General features: G+C 46.1%; 1 protein-coding gene across 3 annotated transcripts in view; it reads left to right on the top strand.

The window, feature by feature from the left end:
- The window catches only part of LOC117395629 (high affinity nerve growth factor receptor), a 19,678-nt gene extending 7,573 nt beyond the window's left edge, over positions 1–12,105 (top strand). The window contains exons 8-17 of one of the 3 annotated variants that reach the window (XM_059006210.1): positions 1,641–1,967; positions 2,343–2,363; positions 3,017–3,075; positions 3,495–3,603; positions 4,417–4,581; positions 5,098–5,228; positions 5,815–5,990; positions 6,975–7,215; positions 7,713–7,871; positions 9,789–12,105. In XM_059006210.1, the coding sequence (XP_058862193.1) occupies positions 1,641–1,967; positions 2,343–2,363; positions 3,017–3,075; positions 3,495–3,603; positions 4,417–4,581; positions 5,098–5,228; positions 5,815–5,990; positions 6,975–7,215; positions 7,713–7,871; positions 9,789–9,974 (1,574 nt within the window). In that variant the 3' untranslated portion in view covers positions 9,975–12,105. The remainder of the gene's footprint in view (positions 1–1,640; positions 1,968–2,342; positions 2,364–3,016; positions 3,076–3,494; positions 3,604–4,416; positions 4,582–5,097; positions 5,229–5,814; positions 5,991–6,974; positions 7,216–7,712; positions 7,872–9,788) is intronic. The other 2 variants (XM_059006212.1, XM_059006213.1) reach the window with 2 other exon arrangements.
- The last annotated feature ends 4,492 nt before the right edge of the window (positions 12,106–16,597 follow it).

Genomic DNA, 16,597 nt, shown 5'->3' with positions numbered 1-16,597 from the left:
AGAGAGAGAGAGAGAGAGAGAGAGAGAGAGAGAGAGAGAGAGAGAGAGGGAGGAAGAGAGGAGTCACAATGACGGATGGAGACGGCGGTGCACTTATTAATGGTCTCCCTTAATTACATTGCAGTAAATGCAAAGTGTGAAGTCCATTAGCGAGCTGCGTCTGTTATCAACAGAATCGCGTCTCGCAGATCTCAACGTGTGGGAGCATTAGCCCTTTCCTGTCTCCCCCCACCATCACCACCACCACCACCATCCCCGGAGTCTGTGCTGCGCTGCACTGAAGGTCCCAGAAGCTTTTAGAAAAACATTTTAGAAAACATTTTCTACAGCTGCAGGACCATTAGCATGGCTCTCTAGATTATTTGCTCGTTTGAACTTTTCCCTTGTTTTGTTTTTTTTTTCTATCAAATTTTCCCGCACACATTGCATGGGTCTGCGGCCAAGACAGAAAAGAATTTTAGGAATCAGACGTCATTTTAAAATCAATGAAATCGTATCGCAAAAGTCTACCGGAAGGAAGCCATAATAGTAGTACAGTAGTATTTCATGTTAGATTTCCAAATGTCATGTTTTTCCATTTTGGTCAGTTTTTCGTTAAGTATATGGGGGAAAACTATACAAAACAGCGGTGGTGTGTAATTCAATATGTTAACGTGACATTATTCAGCAGGTTTCGTTCGATTTTATGAAGCTAAATTCATTCTACAAGGTGAGGTAACGTTTTTGGCCATAGCTGTAGCACAAAAAAACAGCTCCAAAAATCACTTGATTACAATATAGGAATCACTCATATCCACAACATTGAAATCAATCTATATAGCATTGTAGCAGGCATGTCAAAAATACAATTACCTTTACCTTTTAAATGTCGCCTTACTGACTCGGATTCTTGTAGTAACTTAATCAATAACACAATAAAATAACTGCCGAAATATGAACGGTTCTCGTTGGACCTCATGAAATCAATGCTTTGAATCCTTGGTATTTACTGATCAGCCTCCACCTCTATGCTTCATGGCAAACCTGTACTTGACCAGAATTTTCACATGAGCATCAGATGCAACAAAAAACAGCAATTGAGGAGACGACCTCAGTGGTGTCTCAGTGGTGAAGACTAAAAATAGCGAAACGAGATAAATTGTAGAAAATGTCACTTGAAGCTGCTGATGCAGGCAGTGACTGGAAGGAAAGCTGAAGGGAACACGAAGCCACCGCTCTGAGGCTTGGAGGCTGGTTTCAGGAGACTGTAGGTTTCAGGGCGCTGCGCGGCACACCAGACAGGGAGACTTGGGGGGGTTTGATACAGCAAACCTCAAACTAGGTCTCCCAGAACCACGTTTTAAGCAGCCTTACCTGAAAAACTCTGGCTTAGTGTCCCCTCAGCTTTAGGCTAACCATAAGTCAAGCAGCAGTGTGGAGTAGTGGTTAGGGCTCTGGACTCTTGACCGGAGGGTCGTGGGTTCAATCCCAGGTGGGGGACACTGCTGCTGTACCCTTGAGCAAGGTACTTTACCTAGATTGCTCCAGTAAAAACCCAACTGTATAAATGGGGAATTGTATGTAAAAATAATGTGATATCTTGTAACAATTGTAAGTCGCCCTGGATAAGGGTGTCTGCTAATAAATAATAATATTTTCAGTCCCCCCGAAGATCCTGGAGCTGGGCAACGCCGTGCCTCAGCATCACTGGTGCTTCCCCTTCTCTGTGGATGGGAACCCCACCCCCAACATCAGCTGGCTCTACAACGGCTCCGAGCTGCAGGAGTCCATGTACATCTTCACCCAGGTGATCAGAGACGAGAGCGACGGCTCCAAGACCCACGGCTGCCTGGCCTTCAACAAGCCCACCCACCTCAACAACGGCAACTACACCCTCGTCGTCAACAACAGCCTGGGCGGCGCCGCGGCAACCGCCTGCGGAATGTTCATGGACAACCCCTTCGACAACCCCGAGGGCCTCATTCCAGGTAACCGCGGCGACGCCTCTGTCTGTACTGCTGTCGGGCTGACTCACATAGTACTGAAAGTACTGCTTCTTTCACTCGAAGCCAGTTTAATTGACTCACAAGCAGCGACTTCAATTCTCACAACAGCTGCCGCTTTAAAAGGGCATGAGAATTTGGGAACTGACTTTTAAAAGGAATTGAAAAGCAGGAACTGACCCAGACCCTGGCTGCAATTGTGACAGCTATTTAAATTCTACCAAAGGGTTTGGGGAAAAAAAAAAATCTATTTGGTCCAAGACACAAAAGGTCCTTTTTTTCCCACCCCCCTGTTATTTTCCGTCTTCTCTCTTTCTATCTATTAACATCCCTTTCATCTCGTTTCTCCCTCCTTTCCAGTCATCCTTCTGGAGGATCTCAGTAAGTAGTTCGCTGCATGCAGCACTGGTGACTCCCTATGAGCTCCCTTCCTTGCATTGGTCGATAGTGTGCAGTCTATGGCCCTTTTGCGCATGCAGTATTGTAAATATACATAAATATATTTTTCATTGACATTTTTTTCCATTGCTTTACATGGGGGACAAAACAGCATCTGGCTCATATGAGGTCATCATGCATTTGCTTGCTAGTCTTCCGCATGTCCCCTATATTTAAATATATATAAATATACTGGTGATCCAGCGATGTGTGTGTGTGTGTGTGTGTGTGTGTGTGTGTGTGTGTGTGTGTGTGTGTGTGTGTCCCTGAGCAAGTCTCTTCACCTCCTTGTGCTCCGTCCTTCGGATGAGACGTCAAACAAACAAGGTCCTATTGGAAGTGACTCTGCAGCAGCAGCAGCAGCAGTTGTTGATGATGCATAGTTCACCCCCCTAGTTTCTGTCAGTCGCTTTGGATAAAAGCGCCTGCTAAAAATGACAAATTAAAATCACAAAATGAATGAATTAATTAATCAAATTTAATTAAAACGCCTCTGAAAATCCAGCCCTAGTCTATAACCCAGAAGCCCGGGGTTGAGAAATGTGTGTTCCTTAATGTCATTTGTTTGTAATAATCTCCACTTGTGCTCTCTGCAGATCCTACAAGCAAAGCATCGGAAAGTGTGACTGAAAACTTGGAACACAAAAACTTTGGGGTGAGTCAACAGAGTCAACAGCAGGGGTGTATTTAATTCACGTTTTAAAAAAAAAAATGGCATGAAAATTGCAAGATATTTTACGATCACACATTACAGTTCTGTTTTGAAGCTGACACCCCGGGATCCTTCAAGAAGCTGCTTGATGAGATTCTGGGATCAATCAGCTACTAACAACCAAACGAGCAAGATGGGCTGAATGGGGCCTCCTCTCGTTTGTAACCTTTCTTATGTTCTTCTTATGTACTGAAGCAGAAAAAAAACGAATGCAGCTCCAACGCATTAAAAAAAATTGCATTGTCGCATTCAAAATTCAAAGCAGACTACCTCCAGTGCAGCCGATATGAATTTGAATGGGACAGCATCCAGTGTGGCTTTCTATATCCAGTATATAAGTGAGTCAGTCTGTCTCTCTGCAGGTTGCAGTGGCTGTGGGGCTGGCTGTGTTCGTCTGCACTTTCCTCATCGTTATGCTGGTGATTATCAACAAGTGTGGCCGGCAATCCAAGTTCGGGATCTCCCGTGAGTGTGAGAGCTGAGATTTAATCGAACGTTAAAACCAGACTAGAATAAAGCATGCATGGAGACTGAACTGCTCCCTCCCTCCCTCCCTCACCCCCCCTAAGAGAAAGGGTGCTCCTTCCAGTCCAGGGCAGGCTTGAGGCACGGAGACTGAACTGCTCCCTCCCTCCCTCACCCCCCCTAAGAGAAAGGGTGCTCCCTCCAGTCCAGGGCAGGCTTGAGGCACGGAGACTGAACTGTTCCCTCCCTCACCCCCCTAGGAGAAAGGGTGCTCCCTCCAGCGATCTAGAAACACAAGCGGGTTAACTTTGAACTGTAAGCGTGTGCGCTGTGGCGAACCAGGCTGAAACTGTTTGTGAGTTTTTAATTAAACTCCTGAAAGCGTTTGAAGTGGTGCGAGAGAGGAAATCTCATCTCGGGACGGCTCTGGCTTCAGGATCATTTAAAGAGACGGATGGTGTGGTGGTTTTTATTTTTTTTTGTTGCTGTTATTTTTTTCCATTGGCTTTGACTCAAAGCTCTTAGTGGCACTGATTGATTCGCTGGAGCATTTCTCTCTGTTGCATTATCAAATATTTCTCGACAGCTGTGGTTGTTAGCAGTGATGTCAGCAGTCTTTAGGCTAGCTTAATGTCTTCTCTGCTATTGATTTTCTTTCAATCTGTGGAAAAGTGAATCAAACCTTTTGTTTTTAATACGATTCCTGAGGATGGAAACTCACTTAGAATATAACATGGAATATATATATATATATATATAGCCTTGTAAAGGTATTCTGTTTTCGGTACTTCAATTGTCATTTCCCTGCCCCCGCTGTAGGTGGCGCTATACTGGGAACAGAAGAGGACCTGGCCGTCTCTCTCCACTTCATGAATTTCGGGGTCAGTCCCCCCTCCTCTGCAGAGGCAGCCCTGGGCGGGGTGGTGTCCAGCTTCATAGAGAACCCCCAGTATTTCAGCGGCATCATCAAAGACAAGGACATGTGTGAGTCTGACAGACTCCCTGCACCCGCCCCTAACCCTGCCCCTGACCCTGACCATAACCCTGACCCTAACAGTGTCACCCATTCCAGGTTTTAAAATGAGCTTGATCAGCCCCCAGTGTGTGTCGGTAACAAGCTTGGGTGTGTCTTATTAAACTCATAGCAAAACCAGTAGTGGATCAAACTGCTATGTGATGGGAGTCTTATTTCCATCCCTGTTGATAGATAGCCATTGGTTGAAGGAGGTTTTTAGATGATTTTATAGAGACGACAACGACGGTATATTGGTGGTAGCAGTGGGATATTTAGACAGATAGATAGATCAGGGATGGAAACAAGACTCCTATTGCACAGCAGTGTCATCCAGTCCAGGTTTTACTGCTACCAGCTTGATCAGCCCCAGTGTGTCTAGCTAACAAGCTCAGGTGTGTGTTATTATTAAACTCCTAGTAAAACCAGGAGTGGATCACACTGCTACGCGTTAGGAGCTCCCCATTCAATTCCATGTTACTCCTCAGGTGTGCAGCACATAAAGCGACGGGACATCGTGCTGAAGTGGGAGCTGGGAGAGGGAGCCTTCGGCAAAGTGTACCTGGCAGAGTGCACCAACCTGAGCAGCGAGCAGGACAAGATACTGGTGGCAGTGAAGGTGAGAGAGCCGTCCCAGGCTTAGAAACGCAGCCCTGCTGCTGCTGCTGCACCCAGTCCTGGGGCTCAGAACTCCCCTCAATGAAGTCTAATATTATTATTATTATTATTATTATTATTATTATTATTATTATTATTATTATTATTATTATTGAAATGATCCGGAGCCAAGAGTTTGAGCAGGGTTAGAAACTCACACTAGCCCTGCTGCTGCTGCTGCTGCTGCTGCACCCAGTCCTGGGGTTCAGAGTTCCCCTCAATGAAGTCTATTATTATTATTAATATTGAAATGATCAGGAGCCAAGAGTTTGAGCAGGGTTAGAAACTCACACTAGCCCTGCTGCTGCTGCTGCTGCTGCACCCAGTCCTGGGGTTCAGAGCTCCCCTCAATGAAGTCTAGTATTATTATTATTATTATTATTATTATTAATAATACTGAAATGATCAGGAGCCAGGAGTTTGAGCAGGGTTACAAACACACACTAGCCCTGTCCTGGGGTTCAGAGCTCCCCTCAATTGTTAAATCCCAACCCCAGGACTGGGTGCCGCAGCAGGGCTAGCCTCACCCCGTCTCTCTCTCTGGTCAGACCCTGAAGGACGCGGCCTGTGAGTCGACGCGTCAGGATTTCCAGCGGGAGGCGGAGCTGCTGACCGTCCTGCAGCACGAGCACATCGTGCGTTTCTACGGCGTGTGCACCGACGGGGACCCCCTCGTCATGATCTTCGAGTACATGAGACACGGAGACCTGAACCGCTTCCTGAGGTACAGTGACATGTTAGCAGTGCAATAGTGCAAGGATAGCGCATCAGCTGAGGATCCAGTAACGTGGTGCTGAGGTCAGGAGAGTCCAGTGCAGAGCAGGAGGGGCGGATCCAGAGATCTACAAGCGCAGTCTGAACAGGGGGGGTCTTGTTATCTATACACTGGGGGGGGGGGGGGGGGCTAGTCAACCAGGTATTAAAAAAACAGAATGGATGAGACTGCTATGCAACGGGAGTCTTATTTCCATCCCTGGACTTTATAAAAAAGAGGTCAGGGATGGCATTTCTGATATATGTGACAGTTGTGATGTAATCTAAGTATTGAAGAAGCGATTGTGTCTGAGAGACCGGCTGTCCCTCCCCAGGGTGTGTCATCGAGACACGGGGGCAGGGCTGTGTCCAGACACTCACTCCATGCCATATGTCATTAGAGGGGAGCTCAGGGCCTTGCTTAATCGCTTCACAAACCGTATTTTCATCGACCAGCGCAATATTCTCGTCTGGTTATTAGAAAACGGCGCCTAAGACTGCAGACTTTGTCATTTGTCGCCATCTGTTTTTTTTTTTTGTTTTTTTTTAATGTTCTGTGCTGTGGAACGGGGGGGGGGGGGGGTTCAAAATGGGGGTCTTTTTTTTGGGGGGGGGAGGGGGGTGCAAAGCCACTTTTTCAGGAGCTTGAAAGCTGGTTCCAGGTGACCCCCGGGAGACCTAGTTTGAGGTTTGCTGTATCAAACCCCCCAAGTCTCCCTGCCTGGTGTGCCGCGCAGCGAACTGAAACCTACAGTCTCCTGAAACCAAGCTCCAAGCCTCAGAGCGGTGGCTTCGTGTTCCCTTCAGCTTTAAGGAATTCAAACCCAACTTGATTGCTTGGATCCCCTCCAGGTCTCGCAATGGGGTCCTCTTCCCAGAACCCGTATTCCAAAAAAAGCCTCTTTTAATGGATTGAAGTGGAGATGATTTGAAGTTTCCGGCGGGTTTCTTTCAGAGCTCATGGCCCGGACGCTCGGATCCTGGATGAAGGAAAGACCCCCTTGCTTGGCCAGCTGACCGTGCCCCACATGCTGCAGATCGCCGGTCAGATCGCCTCAGGGATGGTTTACCTGGCCTCTCTCCACTTTGTGCACCGAGACCTGGCCACACGAAACTGCCTGGTCGGGGAGGAGCTGGTGGTGAAGATTGGGGATTTCGGCATGTCCCGGGACATTTACAGCACCGATTACTACAGGGTAAGGGGGCTGGGGGTTTCGGAAGCGGGTTCGAGGAGTGTGCCGTGGGTAGAGCAGGAGGTTTAAGTGAGATAACGAACGACTTCAGGGTCTGGATGGATGGAGGTTTTGATTAATTGCTTCAGTTAAATAATTTATAGCACAGGGTTTGGAACAAAGACCAGGAGTGGAAGGGGACAGCTTTGGAGACGTCGGGTGCAGAGAGCGTCTCTTTTAGAAGTTACTCTGTCTCGTGTGGAAGGCGTTCCTTGTTAAAATGAACTTCTCACAGCAGCAACACATTACTTCAACTGAAGTCCCCGTTTGTTATCAAGCAGTCGAGCGAAATACATCAGCAATTGCTAAACGAAAAAATACATTAGAAACCGCATTTAAAAAACAAAAGCCATTACAATATATAAATGCATGTGAAACACCCATTAGAAGTTATCCTAAAACAAAAAAAACAGGAACCGACTCCTTCCCCCGACTCGGAGTGTGCGTTTGTTCTCTTCCAGGTCGGAGGTCGCACCATGCTTCCCATTCGCTGGATGCCCCCGGAGAGCATCATGTACAGGAAGTTCACCACGGAGAGCGACATCTGGAGCTTCGGAGTGGTACTGTGGGAGATTTTCACCTGCGGAAAACAGCCGTGGTACCAGCTCTCCAACAACGAGGTATTTTCAATGGGCCTCCTGCCGTTCCACTCGAAACTAACCAAGGACAGAAAGCAGTTACAAAAAAAAAAGACACACAATCTTAGATGAAGTTTCAACAAGAAAAATCACAAGCACAGAGCAGAGGGAGGCTGTTCAGAGAGTGTAAGAGCCTCCCTTTCTCTTTCTCTGCTCCACCAGCACAGAGCAGAGGGAGGCTGTTCAGAGAGTATAAGAGCCTCCCTTTCTCTTTCTGGTTCTCTTATCCACCAGCACAGAGCAGAGGGAGGCTGTTCAGAGAGTATAAGAGCCTCCCTTTCTCTTTCTCTACTCCACCAGCACAGAGCAGAGGGAGGCTGTTCAGAGAGTATAAGAGCCTCCCTTTCTCTTTCTCTTTCTCTGCTCCACCAGCACAGAGCAGAGGGAGGCTGTTCAGAGAGTATAAGAGCCTCCCTTTCTCTTTCTCTGCTCCACCAGCACAGAGCAGAGGGAGGCCGTTCAGAGAGTATAAGAGCCTCCCTTTCTCTTCTTTGTGTACTCCACCAGCACAGAGCAGAGGGAGGCTGTTCAGAGAGTATAAGAGCCTCCCTTTCTCTTTCTCTGCTTCACCAGCACAGAGCAGAGGGAGGCCGTTCAGAGAGTATAAGAGCCTCCCTTTCTCTTCTTTGTGTACTCCACCAGCACAGAGCAGAGGGAGGCTGTTCAGAGAGTATAAGAGCCTCCCTTTCTCTTTCTCTGCTCCACCAGCACAGAGCAGAGGGAGGCCGTTCAGAGAGTATAAGAGCCTCCCTTTCTCTTCTTTGTGTACTCCACCAGCACAGAGGGAAGCTGTTAAGCAGCTGGTTCCGCATCAGTGATCGAATTCCTCAGCATCTTTCCCCCCCATCATTAGAAAGCAATCTCTCTTTCATGGAGCTCCCCGCGGTACCGAGTGTGCTCCGGACCCTGGCTGATTTGCCGGACTCCGGCAGACTGCGGCTTTCTCGATTACGGAACAATAAAGCTTCTCCCCTTCCCTGCGGAGGAATAGCATTCCCTCTCACTCAGCACTAATTTCATTTACCTTCATTTACCTGCCTAATGGAATCGGCTTCATTGGTGCAGATTGATGGGGGAGGTGGGGGGGGGGGGGGTCATTAGCGGCCGGCAGTGGGGTTAGATTTCAAACAGCAGTTGGGGGGGGGGGGGGGGCTGGAGTGAGATCTCTCTGTTTAAAACCTATTATTATTATTATTATTATTATTATTATTATTATTATTATTATTATTATTATTATTATTATTATTATTATATTAGTCATTTAGCAGACTTACATAGACTAGGAGGGTGAACTATGCATCATCAACTGCTGCTGCTGCTGCTGCTGCTGCTGCAGAGTCACTTCCAATAGGACCTCGAGGAGCACAAGGAGGTTCAGTGACTTGCTCAGGGTCTCACACACACACACACAGGGAGTCAGTGGCTGAGCCAGGATTTGAACCTCCTGGTATCAAGACCCCTTTCTTTAACCGCTGGACCAGCGAGTCCCCTATTGCTGTTCATGAGGAAGGTATTTTACTGTAGTTAGATTTGTGTGATGCAGTTTGCAAAGCAAAACTGAAAGAACATGTTTCTAACATTTGACTAATCGGATGAACAGGAGCGACAGCAATGAACACAAATGAACTCTCGGACATACAGCTGTGGCCAACAGTTTTGCATCACCTAGAAGGAAGCAATAATAGTAAATTCATGTTAGAATTCGACATTGTTTTCCTGTGAAGTACATGGGAAACTACAAAGTGGCGTGTAATTTGATATGCTAACGTAACATTATTCAGCAGGCTTTCATTCAAAATTAATTCTAGAGGTTTGATGCTAAACTTTTGGCCAGAGCTGTAGACTTCTGTAACAACGGGCTTGCAGTACCCTGACTGTCCTCTTGGTGTCCCCTTGCAGGCGATTGAATGCATCACACAGGGCAGGGAGCTGGAGAGACCCCGAACCTGCCCCCAAGAGATCTACTTCATCATGCAGGGCTGCTGGCAGAGAGAGCCCCAACAAAGACTGACCATCAAGGAGATCCACAACCGGCTCACCACGCTGGTCAAGAGCCCCCCAGTGTACCTGGACATCCTGCAGTAACTGGACAACTGGACTCAAGCTACCCACCCATGAAACCCCCCTCGAATCCAGGAGGTGTACTGGACTGCCCCCTTGGCCCCACACCTTTTTATTCCCCCCGTTTCCACCAATCACGCAGGGCGGAATGTTCGCGTCAGCCAATGGTGGTCAGAGCTCAGCCCGTGCTTCATCTTCGCTGTTCCATGCTTGTCTTCAATGGCTCCGGTTTGGTGTTCGCCCCCCTGTGTCTAAAACCCTCTCAGCGACCCCTGCTAGGCAATCAGTTAAAGATATGGACATGGGCTTTGGCAGGACAGTGAACGACGCTGGTATTGACGAGACAACAGAGACTGCATTGCCTTGTGTGTGTGTGTGTGTGTGTGTGTGTGTGTGTGTGTATGTGTATACACACCAGTGTGCGCGTGTATTTGAACACCCCCCATTGCTTCTGTAGTTCTGATTTGCTGTGCGTCTGAAATCAAACCACTGGGACTGAAAATCTTGGACATTTTTTAATATAGGTAAATTAGCAGCGATTGTCTAATTGAATTGATGCCTTTAATAGGCCACCCATGCAATTCATTTAAAACAGTAAAGAGAAAAGGAACACAGAGCCACACACGGTAAAACGCAGGAGACTTTTTGAAATGTATTTTTGTTTGCGACTGTAAGTCGCCCTGGATAAGGGCGTCTGCTAAGAAATAAATAATAATAATAATAAGAATAATAATAATAATAATAATAATAATAATAATAATAAGAATAATAATAATAATAGAAGTGGTTTAAGACGCCTGATTAAAGCACAGAGCGGTCTGACATTTTCACACACGAGTGTGTTTCTATATCCCTGATTACTGAGCGGAGATTGAAATTCTCACATGTTTTCATGCAGGCGGGTAGATAAAGGATATCAATGACACATCTGGAGGTATTCGGATACATTTGCACACGGCTGTGTAATAAATGGGTTGAGACAAGCAGCTGAGATCAGCCTTGAGAATTCGATCAGTCCTGAATCATACCTCTCCCGCGGGACACCTTGACCACAGCCCGTCCGGGTAGGACCAGTCACGAGGGGCAGGAGGCAATGCCCTCCCCACCTAACCCCCTTACCTAGATGGGAGACCGGGAGTGTAGGGAGCAAAAGACAACAGCGACACCCAGTGGTAGAAACAGGTAAGGTTAAAAAAATAAATAACAGGATCAGTAAGAAGCGTGTGTGAAGTGGGCAGCAGAATGCTGTGCTATTCGAAGTGTCGTGTTAAAATAAGCTGTATTCCTTTCTCTTGTCCTCTTTGTGTCCTCTCTCCCACCCCCCCTTGTTTAAATATGAAATAAATATATTTATTTATCATGTGCTACAGAAAAAGAAACCTTAAAAGACGCGTCAGTGTGTGTGTAAATGCTCTGCCTTTGATTCTTGGAACAGACATGTTGAAATAAAAAATAAATAATAATAATAATAATAAAAACGATAACATTCCAGCTTTTTATTTCTATTTTATATATCTTCTTAATTTTGAAACTGGAGACTGTCAATTCCTGGTTTTCAATTCCAATTCCTTTTTAAAATCAATTCCAAATTCCAAATTCCAAATTCCAAATTCCAAATTCCAAATTCCTTCGACATGTCAAGAGACCCATAAATAATGAATTGTTGAATTCCTTCAATTGAAGCCCAATTGAACTGCCCTGCAGCCTCTTCAAATCTCTTAGAATTGCAGTCTTTGTTACTGTCGGCGATTATCAATCAAGTATAAATAAGACTCGGAATGATTCGTAATTGAAACTTAACCACATTACATGTATTTCATTGCAAAGCACAAACGTGCATGTATTGAAGGAGGCTGTGTGGTCCAGTGGTTAAAGAAACGGGCTTGTAACCAGGAGGTCCCCGGTTCAAATCCCACCTCAGCCACTAACTCATTGTGTGATCCTGAGCAAGTCACTTAACCTCCTTGTGCTCCGTCTTTCGGGTGAGACGTAGTTGTAAGTGACTCTGCAGCTGATGCATAGTTCACACACCCTAGTCTCTGTAAGTCGCCTTGGAGAAAGGCGTCTGCTAAATAAACACATAATGTATTGGATTTCCTGTTCCACTTAGTTATGGAAGGCGATCACTCACATTAAACAGCAGATTTCAGATAAAGGCCAAGTTACTCTTTTGCTACTGGGACGGGATTTGACTCCTGCAGGGGCTGGATAGGTGATCTGGAGGGGTAGAATCTATATAACATAGATATCAAATATGCAATTTCCATCCAAAACAGACCGTTATCCTCATCACACAGCCATCGCCTTACACCACAATAGATCAGTAAATATCTGTTCTCTTGCCAGAGCTTGATAATACAACACATCTATCTATGTCTTTGAACTTATCTTTCGTCCGCTCATTTCCACTTTCTTTAGCTTCTATAAATCACTGAGCGCCTCATTCAAACTCCCACTTATTTTCTCTATAAAACTCTCTCACCCCAGTTGCTGGTCCGCTTGGTGTGCATGATCCTCACATTTCACTACCGGCTCACTAGACTGAATATTTCCTATAAAGCAAAGCAAAAAGCATTTGAAATTCTGTGCATTATTTTCCATATGGAAACCCTCTCAGCCCCCCCCCCCCATCAGCCCCCCCTCTCTCAGCTTCCCCCTCTCTCAGCTCCCCCTCTCTCAGCTCCCCCTCTCTCAGCCCCCCCCTCTCTCAGCGCCCCCCTCTCTCAGCGCCCACCCTCTCTCAGCCCCCCCTCTCTCCTCCTCATCCCTGGAGAGCAGTAATGGACTCTTTCTCTCTCCGTTAGTGATGTAATTATCCTCTCCCATTTCACGTTGTTTCTTGCAGTCCTCTTCAGTGGAAAAACTCACTCCCGAGTCTCGCTTTTTAATTTGAACCCCTGTAACTCAATTCAATACCATCTCCCAGGGCAGAAGCGTGTCCATCTGTTCCGTCTGTCTGTCTGTCTGTCTGTGTATCAAAACACAGAGGCTTATCTCACCGTGTATCCCAGATCGATCGTAACCAAACCCTTTAATCAAGAGATCTTCACTACAGTACGAGCTCCGATAAACACCAGCCAGGAAAATGAAATCTCCTTGAGGGAATCCTTATCTCGAATCATAAACTTGCAGCTCATTCATTATCTGCGACGGATCTTGTGTTGAATTTCCGAAATGTTTGAATTTGAAGATTCTCTGATAACCAAATAATACGTCGGTTTGATTAATAATAATAATAATAATAATAATAATAATAATAATAATAATAATAATAATAATAATAATATGCTGAAAAAATATTCAAGTACTCGAACAAACGCCGCTGGAAATTTGGTGGCAAAAAGAAAAAAAGAATATTCGTTTACATAACAGAACTGAATAGCGCCAAATACGTAAATGAAATCCGAAATCAATAGCGTGCATTTTACTGTACGGAAGGGAGTTTGTCTCCGTGGTTTATTATTTGGTAATTAGATGGATTGGTCTGACTGTAATATGTAAGGTTATATTGCTGATCTGATTGAGATCAGTCGATTAAATTGGACGTTATCAAGCAAAAATCAACCCATAGGGTCGAGTCGGTCCGGATCAAGCGCTTTAATGGTAGTAGCCGCTAGAGGGCGCTAAAAATCGCTGTTGAAATAATAGTAAAATATACTGTAATAGAAACACAGTTGGGTTCAGGGTAGAGATTAGCTTTAGGGGTAGAGGGTAGATTTAGGGGTAGAGGGTAGATTTAGGGGTTAGTAGGCTAGTAGGTACCTACTGGCCCATTCCTATGGGATGGTTTTTGCTTGAGAGAGTCCCATTCAATCGACTGATCTCGAATCAGATCGGCTGATTGTTTTCACGGTTATCACGATTTCCGCGAAACGTACCCATGCTGTGAAATATGTAGCCCCCCACCGTGAAGAATCGCATTTCTTAAAGACTAGTTAAAATAGAGATTTTCTTTTTAATCACTTAAAAATAAACGAGTCTAAACGGAACTGTTAATACTTCTGCACATGCAGCCCTTCGCGTGCTTTTATGACGCCTCGATATAAAATGAGAAACCGAAACCTCAAAATGACCCATTTCTTGGGGTCTTTTTCTCTCTCCCGCAGTGATTATTATTTGTTTATTTAGCAGACGCCTTTATCCAAGGCGACTTACAGAGACTCGGGTGTGTGAACTATGCATCAGCTGCAGAGTCACTTACAACTACGTCTCACCCAAAAGACGGAGCACAAGGAGGTTAAGTGACTTGCTCAGGGTCACTCAATGAGTCAGTGGCTGAGGTGTGATTTGAACCGGGGACCTCCTGGTTATAAGCCCGTTTCTTTAACCACTGGACCAACAAGCCTCCTGATAATAAAGCGGCTCAGTTTTGAACGCGTCTAACTTACTCGACTGTGCCTCAAAACAGGACGCGGCACTTTGTAACCAAAATGAAGGATTTACTTTATTTTTAAGTAAAGAAATACTGAATTTTATTATGTATCGAATCACATAAATACAGCTTCTAATTTTTGTTCCCCTAAAGAAATATGAATTGGGTAATGAATGGGTTAAATTGCATCACTCAAATTACACGTCACAGTGTTTCCATACACTCAGCGGCAGCGCTCTCTGGCCCTGCGGTCGTAGATAATGCACTGAGAGTCAGTCATATATTGGCCGAGGCTCGATCCGAATTGATAAGGCTGTCTTTCACGCTGAAAGCAGCACTAATCGTACCCGGTTCACAACTCGATACAAATTAGGCTTTTTTTCTTGACTTAGTTTCCCATCAATAACACTTAGCTTCTCTTTGCTCTAACCCTGTCTCCAAAGCAACGGCGGTAATTATATATATTTAATTACTGCTGTTCCAGCAGCGCGTAATGAAAGAACTGTGCTTTTCAGTCATCGTGCTTTCATTTCACTTTCGGCTAAAATGAATCTCCCACTCCTGGAAGATTTCATTTACCGAGTTTGTGAAGTGTGTGGGTTGGCAATACTGTTGGGAAACAAAGAGCTAGTAAGAAATATTCCTCTCTCTTAGGGGGGTGAGGGAGGGAGGGAGGGAGGGAGCAGTTCAGTCTCCGTGCCTCAAGCCTGCCCTGGACTGGAGGGAGCACCCTTTCTCTTAGGGGGGTGAGGGAGGGAGGGAGGGAGCAGTTCAGTCTCCGTGTCTCAAGCCTGCCCTGGACTGGAGGGAGCCCCCTTTCTCTTAGGGGGGTGAGAGAGGGAGGGAGGGAGCAGTTCAGTCTCCGTGCCTCAAGCCTGCCCTGGACTGGAGGGAGCACCCTTTCTCTTAGGGGGGTGAGGGAGGGAGGGAGGGAGCAGTTCAGTCTCCGTGTCTCAAGCCTGCCCTGGACTGGAGGGAGCACCCTTTCTCTTAGGGGGGTGAGGGAGGGAGGGAGGGAGTAGTTCAGTCTCGGTGCATGAAGTCTGCCCTGGATTGGAGGGAGCACCCTTACTCTTAGGGGGGTGAGGGACGGAGGGAGCCACTTTTTCAGGAACAGCGGCTTGAAAGCTGGTTCCAGGAGACCCCCGGGTGACCTAGTTTGAGGTTTGCTGTATCAAACCCCACCAAGTCTCCCTGCCTGGTGTGCCGCGCAGTGACCTGAAACCTACAGTCTCCTGAAACCAAACTCTAAGCCTCAGAGCGCTGGCTTCGTGTTCCCTCAGCGTATAGCGGTGCATCAGCGCGTTCTTCTCCCAGCACTAAACTGGCCTGGCTAGATATTTCATTTCCCATTCTAAATCACTAGGAAAATAAATCTGTCAGTATTTTGACGTGGCAGCTGATAATTTTCCATGATCTCTACAAAAAAAAAAAAAAAACCCTCTCAGCTGTGGACCGGGGGGAGCTTTTAAACCATTTGAGATCCTCTTAATGAGGGAAGAAAAAGAACATTGCTTCCCTGTGGGGTATTACAGACTCACCCTGGGGGGGCTGCAACGTTATTACCCCCCCCCCCCCTGCACAATGCACTGTTCTTTATGACAAAATGCGCATGCAGTATTTCAGATGTGAGAACCGTTTAAACCACTGGCGCCCTCTGCCGTTTATTGATCAGATTGCTTCATTTACGCCTTCAACATTTATTAGACTCAAAGCAACACCGGTAGCAGAACTATATTTGTGGTCAAAATAACACCCGCTTTTGGGCGTGTTTTATTAATATTATTATTAATGAGTCACTTAGCAGATGCTTTTATCCAAAGTGATTTGCAGAGACTAGGAGGGTGAACTATGCATCATCAACAACTGCTGCTGCTGCTGCAGAGTCACTTCCAATAGCTGTTAGTTTGTTTTACGTCTCATTCCGAAGGACGGAGCACAAGGAGGTGAAGTGATTTTCTCAGGGTCACACACACACACACACACACACACACACACACACACACACACACACACACACACACACACACACACACACACACACACACACACACACACACACACACACACACACACACAGGGAGTCAGTGGCTGAGCCGGGATTTGAACCTCCTGGTATTAAGCCTCCTTTTCTTTATCCGCGGGGGCATCCTTTTTGGTGTCAAGGAAAATTAAATCTATTGCTGATCTCAATGCGTATCTGAGCGTGATCGTGAAAGATATTTACTACGATTTAGATCGAAGGTGAAAAAAAAAAAACAATGTATACACTGAA

The sequence above is a fragment of the Acipenser ruthenus genome, chromosome 32 (assembly GCF_902713425.1).
Source record: "Acipenser ruthenus chromosome 32, fAciRut3.2 maternal haplotype, whole genome shotgun sequence".
Lineage (NCBI taxonomy): Eukaryota > Metazoa > Chordata > Actinopteri > Acipenseriformes > Acipenseridae > Acipenser > Acipenser ruthenus.
The sequence above is the reverse complement of the archived record's forward strand: the minus strand, read 5'-3'. Positions and strand labels throughout refer to the sequence as shown.